This window comes from Takifugu rubripes, chromosome 5, assembly GCF_901000725.2.
Source record: "Takifugu rubripes chromosome 5, fTakRub1.2, whole genome shotgun sequence".
NCBI lineage: Eukaryota > Metazoa > Chordata > Actinopteri > Tetraodontiformes > Tetraodontidae > Takifugu > Takifugu rubripes.
Genome location: NC_042289.1, coordinates 4,282,046 through 4,288,853, shown reverse-complemented (window position 1 = coordinate 4,288,853; position 6,808 = coordinate 4,282,046). Strand labels below are relative to the sequence as shown.

At 47.3% G+C, this 6,808-nt stretch overlaps 1 protein-coding gene across 5 annotated transcripts; it reads left to right on the top strand.

The window, feature by feature from the left end:
- The first annotated feature begins 944 nt into the window (after positions 1-944).
- LOC101079131 (uncharacterized) lies at positions 945-5,186 on the top strand. 5 transcript variants are annotated; one of them, XM_011603750.2, is made up of 6 exons: positions 945-1,667; positions 2,133-2,176; positions 2,355-2,420; positions 2,567-2,629; positions 3,311-3,602; positions 3,675-5,186. In XM_011603750.2, exons 2-6 carry the CDS (start codon positions 2,165-2,167, stop codon positions 4,184-4,186), a joined length of 945 nt encoding a protein of 314 aa, XP_011602052.1. In that variant the 5' UTR covers positions 945-1,667; positions 2,133-2,164; the 3' UTR covers positions 4,187-5,186. The 5 variants fall into 5 exon arrangements, with proteins under 5 accessions (XP_011602052.1, XP_011602053.1, XP_011602051.1 ...); XM_011603751.2 differs by having other exon boundaries at positions 945-1,695; XM_029836431.1 differs by having other exon boundaries at positions 946-1,239.
- Positions 5,187-6,808: the final 1,622 nt, after the last annotated feature.

The window sequence follows — 6,808 nt, the reverse complement described above, 5'->3', positions numbered from 1 at the left end:
ATCGTTTTCCGTGTTTTCTATGCAACACTTGGCATTCTGGATGTAAAGACTTGCAGAGTTTAGATGTTTAGATCCATATTTGGATTAAACGCCAACACAGGGGTCAACATTTCTATCAGAGAATGACGCAAAGCCTTCATTTTCATTGCAGATTCCAATCGGATTAGTTACAGTTACATAAAAAAAACCAACTTGCTGGCTGTGTAAAGCTGCATTTCGGTGTTGCCCAACATAGTTTATCAGTGTTTCGTGAATAAAGTGGTCAGATTTGAAACTTATGTTATAGGATATTGTAACTAAAGGAGTGGAACGTTTCACACTTTTCTGCTGAATGAAGCTGTGAGTGCACTAAACCAACACGTCACTCTAAACGCGAAAATGTTCGACAATCAAATTCTTTAATAGGCATAACATCTAACAAAGTGATGGTGTGGAATTGATTTAGAGAAAATAAGACCTCTTTTAACAAGAGGGTAGTTGGGAATAGAAATTCTGCACTATTTGATAGTAAGAATGTAAATAAATAAATCCACATGCCAGCAGATTGCATTTAAAGGCTGGTGTGTGTTATTTCTTGTTCAATGACTGCACGTTCTCGTTTATAAGGTGAGAATATTGTGAATTACTAAAGGAATCCTTCAAGCTTTGAGTTTCTACTGGTGAGGAGCTGCTTAAAAACTTTAGAATTTTCTCGAGGAGGGCGAGAAGAATTAATTTTCCCCCGCTTTGATTCGCTCATCACCTGCACTCGTTACCTCCCTGACTCCTTGTAACCTTGTCGCTCTGACCCTCCTCCTCCTCCTCCTCCTCCTCCTCCTCCTCCCCCGTCCCTCTTTTGCACTCTGCTCCAATTTGCGTGCGCGTCCCCGACGGCCCGGCACGTACGTTGGGGGCTCGGCCGTACGCCACTGAAAGGGGGCGCGCCCGACTTAAAGCAGCGCGGTGTCCGGTGTTGATGTGTCGCACATTTTAAAAAGTGAGCGAGGAAGGAGGCTGGAGTTTGGAGAGGAGAGCGGAGCAGCCTCGAAACAAGTGTCCGCCGCCGGAGCGAGTGTCTGGGGCGACTCTCTGCGGGATTTCCTCCGCTCTTCATCAGCAAAACGCACACTATTAAACAGCTGTTGGACAACCACAGCGCGGAGCCGTCCCGTGTCGCAGCAGCGCGTGGCGATGGAGCTGTCATCCATAGGGGACCAAGTGTTCGCGGTCGAGTCAATCACCAAGAAGAGAGTGAGGAAGGTAAGACGGCCGCTTCGTGGAACTTTATCCGCCTCCCGCCGTTTTCCGCAACTTGTCTCCGTCTGCGTTCACCCGTCTCGGCGGAGCTCGCGCATCTCCGTCCTCATGGCGCACCGAAACTAGGGTACGCAGTTTCCCCATCAGGCCACCAGCGACAGACACGCGCCCGCAATGTTTGTTGCCATCAAACTTCTGTGGCGTCTCGCGGCTCCGCAGCCTCCCGGTGCAGCCCGCTGCGCCACGGAGGAGAGGCTACGCAGTCCCAGTAAAATGGGAAAAGGAGGCGTGTGTGTATCTGAGAGACGCGCACGGGGCAGCTGCGCACTTGTTTTGAGTTCCACCAGCGGCTCCTTGCCTCAAAGTGCTGCGTAATACCGCTGGCTGCTACGTAACGGTGACCCGGAGTGGAGAAAATCCTGGAATTAAAGGTGCGTAGTGGAAGCGGCGCGCGCACAGGTAGGCTCCCATGTTCGTTCCGATGCAGCGTGCTGCTGGAAAGTTTAGACTATAGGTGCGAGTGCTCTAAAGGTAAGTTTGTTCTCCGGGCGGGTTTATTTTTCCAACTCGGAGCGGCCGCGATAACGTTGCGCAACACCCGCGTTGTTTACATGTTCTCGTGGCCCCACCTATCCGTGCCAAAGCCCGTGCTTGACCCGGACCGGCTCGCGTGGCCATGTGCACGCACCTCGGGTCGTGACCGGGGAGAAGGGGTATATATAAAAATAAATTAAATAAATAAATAAATAAATAAATGGGGGTGGATCTGCTGTCATTTTAGCTGCAACTGACGTCATCATTCGGAAAGAAAAAAGGGAGAAATATGCCCTCACACTGTGCCCCCCCCCCCGCCCCTCCCGCCACCACTGAGCCCCTCCTCTGCTCTGTCTCCTCAGGGTAATGTGGAGTATCTGCTGAAGTGGCAGGGATGGCCCCCAAAGTGAGTAAGCATTGAGTCATGGCTCAGTGGCCTCACCCCTCCATGCACTCCTGTCCACTATATAGTGAGAGGCGAACGGTCCTGTGGACGCACGCACGCACGCCAGCACGGACGGACAGAGGGATTTGATCTGTGTGTGTGTGTGTGTGTGTGTGTGTGTGTGTGTGTGTGTGTGCAGGTACAGTACTTGGGAACCGGAGGACAATATTTTGGACCCACAGCTTGTCTTGGCTTACGAGCAGAAGTGAGTTCTCCAGATGAGTTTTCCTACTTTGATCAAGCTTCTGTCAGTTTCTGCTCACTCACCCCCCCCCCCCCCCCCTCTCTCTCTCCCCCCCCCCCCCCCCCCCCCCCCCCTCTCCTCTGTGTCTGTGCTTCTCTCTCAGTCAGGAGAAGATAAGAGCTCTGGCCTATCGTAGGAAAGGTCTCAGACCCAGGAAGCTCGTCCTGCGGGTATCGGCCTTTCTTTTTTTAAGCATTTGATATCAGTTAAATTGAGATGGAATCACCTTTCAAAAGTTTGACAGAAGATTTAGTGCTTTTGTTCTACTGTTGATCATCTTCTGACGTATTAAGTACAAAATTAAAGTTGGTCAAGTGGAAAAATGTTATTTTAATTCACGTGAATGTTTACGATGAGTACAGTCACTTTGAATGAGCCTGGGGTAGAAGTGTGAATCCTTTGTTTTGGAACGTCATTGTTTCTATAGCAACCTAGATTCTATAAACCCAACAGCGTAGATCTTCACATTTGGTCGGGCGGAATCTTTCTGCCTCGTCAAATCCCTCAGATCCTCTGAAAACTGGTTCTGCTGGTTAAATAACGCCTTCTGTAGCCAAAGCAGAGATTCATGTGGATCAATAACAACACTGCAACATAATCTGCAGAGATCGCGGCCCCGGACCCCCTGGGGGCCCCTGTCCTGTCCCTTATTCTGAAACCAGACTGCAGATTTCAGTTGTAAATCAAAGGGTTTCGAAATATTTAAAGAATATAGAAAAGTTGGGTCTAAAACAGTGTTAGTGGGGGGGGGGGGGTGTTGTTACGCTGGAGCCCACCACCAGGGGGTAGTCATGCTTGGATTTATGTGTGTTCTGTGGGTTTAGGGTTAAAAATGTGCTTTTTCCTCACAGAACCTCTTCGCCATGGACCTCCGCAGCTCCCACAAGGAGAAGCCCCGTCCCCGCCTGCGTCTCTCCCTCACCCGGGCAATGAGCACAGATATTGACCAGGGGGAGCGGGCCGGCATGTTCCGCCGCCCCCTCTGGAGGAAGAACAGGCAGAGGGCATCCAAACGAGGTCCAGAGGGGCCCTCTCACAGAACCATCTGTCCACTGAGGAAAAAGAAGTCCCTGGAAGAAGACTGGGTCGCCACCAGCGAAGAAGACAAACAGGAGTCCAACAAAAATGAAGACGTCTTATATGGTCAGTCAGCCACGCCCCTTTTTTCTGGCACCTTTGACCTCTCGGGGCTGCTAACTTGGTTTTTCTCCCCAGACGGCCAATCAAAATGCAGCCCTCCAGCCTTCAGGCAGCAAGAGGACATGGACGAGGAGACGGTGGACGACACGGAAAGCACAGGGACTTGGACCGACGGATCGTGCACAGGAACGCCGGGACAGACACAGACACTCGCGTGTGAGCAATCAAAGGAAGACGCCTTCGCCGCTGAGGTGGGACCGGGGGACACTGGGACGGCGTGCGAGAGGTCCTGCTGGGTCCTGCAGGGCCTGCAGGGGGGCACAGAGGCCGCCCAGCATCCCGCCGTCTGCCAGAGCAAGGCCGTCTCCGTCATAGTGTGCGTGTCAGGGTGCGGCGAGATGCCGGGCGACTCCGTCTGCGTGGCCGCCAAGGAAGCGGGGGGGGACGCGGCAAAAGAGCGCCGTCTGACTTCTCAGGTGGCGGCAAAGTACCCTGGGAAGGTGATCACCACCAATGTGACCATCAACTCGCTGACGGTGACTTTTAAAGAAGCTACAACGGCTGAAGGATTCTTCAACGGGTGTTGAGCGATGGGGGCGGAGCCACAGAACCGCCGTTAGAGCCGCCACTCTGTTCATATAGCATGATTCCACATGTCGGGGATCACGGATGACATTGCCTTTACATCAAATGTGAGTGGTAATTTTATAATCGTGGCTTTTTGTACAGGTCCTACTAACCTGCTCAGATCATGCATCACTGTCCACTGAAGGGGGGGGGGTGACGGGGGTGACGGGGGTGAGACAGCGCTCCTAAACCACATGACTACTTCCACCTTTTCAGGCGTCCTCAGTGCTTTCCAGACAGACATCTCACTCGGATCCATTTTAAGGAGATCGTCTCAGTCACTCCTTTTCTTACAAACACTGTTTTGTAACAATAATGTTCTTATACTGTACTTTGATATCGTCACAGAGATCACTGCATGCTCTGCCTGTCTGTCTGCCTGTCTGCCTGTCTGCCTGTCTGTCTGCCTGTCTGTCTGTCTGCCTGTCTGTCTGCCTGTCTGTCTGTCTGTCTGTCTGTCTTGTGCGACACATGCACAAAGCCCTGTCCTGTGGTTTGCTGAAAGCGGTTTATTTCTGTCACAAAAGAAGTAAAACAAAGAGCAAAAACTACTGCCTGACGCTTAGATGTAGTTCTGCATTTTAAGAAAGATGGATGCACACAAAAAAAGAAATTAACTTGTTTGCCGTCTGTCTGTTCTTCTCTTTTTCATGTACAAAAGCTGGTTCTATTTTTGTATAACCAATTGATAGTCCTCTGTTTTGGTTTTGTCCCCCCCCCCTAGCCTTTGTGCATTTAAAAAGAGGTGATGTCTGCTGTAACGCTCTGTAAGGTAATGGGCAAAAGGAGAAAACTGTAAATTAGAAGCTAGTGAGATATTTATTGCATGTCACAAATATAAGCTAAACTAACTCATGTCACTTATGTTAGAATACGTATTTGACGGAGATTAACTGTCACTCATGTCTTCTCTTTAAGAATTATTTTTTATTGCATTTCCAATAAATATTGTGAAAATAAGTCATGTTTGGGGCATATTTATATAACTATCAGGCATTTCTTACACCAACTTTAGATAGAAAAACCGAATTTTCACACAAAAACAATACATGTCATCACTAAAATAAGAAATTAGATATTGGTGGTAAAAGGTTTTCTATTTTGCATATAACACAAGCCTTGTGTCCTGAATTTGACGTTTTTGTGTCTCTTCAGCTCCTTTTTCAGTTAAAATACACATCCACGTTGTAACGCAGTGTCACGTGTCGCCGCTAGAGGGCGGGCTGGTCCCAGGAAATACTAATTCCTGTAAATGACGTCATCAGGCGCAAGTTTATAACCTCTGAATCATCGTTTTAGTTGAGTGCAGCTCTGGAGCCTTTAGTCATCCCGATATGACACTGGAAACGTTCCCGCTTCGGCTATAAAACACTAACAAATGAGGCTCATAAGATTAAAAAACAAAACAAAAAACCTCCGTCTTCGTTTGTGTCTTTCAAAAATATCTAAAATCTGTTATACGTTCTTACGAATCAGGACTAACATCAGCAGGAATTAAGTTATTCCAGTAAACTGGAATAGAATAAATAAGTAAATGAATATTTTCCAAAAGTGCGTTCATCTAAATACGCCCGGGACATGCCAAATTCTAACCATTAATATACCTTCATATCAGTGTGCATTGTTTTAAAAGATTTCCTATTGATGAGCGCATTTTGAAAGCAACTATACAAACGATTATTTATGATAGCACATCAAAAGGCAAGATAACTGCTTTAATTCAGCTACGGAATAAGGTGGCGCACAGCGCCCTCTGGCGGTTAAACGGGTCATTACAAAAACAATTCATATTTACCTGCCAATACTTTCATAATCACGATGGAGATCTTCCATTGTTTTTTTTCTCCACTCAGTTTAAAACTGAAGTCATCACCTGCACTAACAAGAATCAAACATTAACACCATGCCTTTGAAAAATACTATTATTACTGCTTTTCTGTAATGAGTGAGAACCTACGTGCAGAGGTATTGGTTCAGCCTAGATTATTTGTGGCTTCTGGTCTTAGATCGCCTTATTAGCTTTGACTAGCAAAAGTATTGTTATTGACAGCACTACAAAACCAGAGGCAGCAGGTCAGTGCCTTCAAGTTATATTTTGTTTTTACAGCACGTTACCATATGGAACAAACAAGGCTAAATAAAGATTTATAACACAGCACTGTTGGTAATTTGTATTTTATTACTTAAAAAAAAGTATTCGAGTCCACAGTTTGTTTCCTTTGTACAGTAAAAAAAAATTAAATTAAACTTCCAAAGTTCTGAGCAGAAAGATGAGGATGATGAAGTTTGGGAGGGGCGGGAAAACAAATTACACCAGAGAAAGAGAAAGAGTTGGAAGGTCGGGGGCTTTAAGTCCACGGGAAGCAGCAAAGGGGTCGAGGCTGAAAGAGGAAAAATAACTGCTCGCGTCTCCTCCTTTTTCCTCATTTCTGTGCAACACAGTTCATTTGGATTGAAATCCTCCGTTTACTCAAAACAAAAACCCAGTAGAATTCTAAAAACACTAAAATGCCCACCCCACCCAAGATTCAACATCCCAGCCCTGGAACTGAAAATGTTACAGGCACACAGGTGTGCAGCTC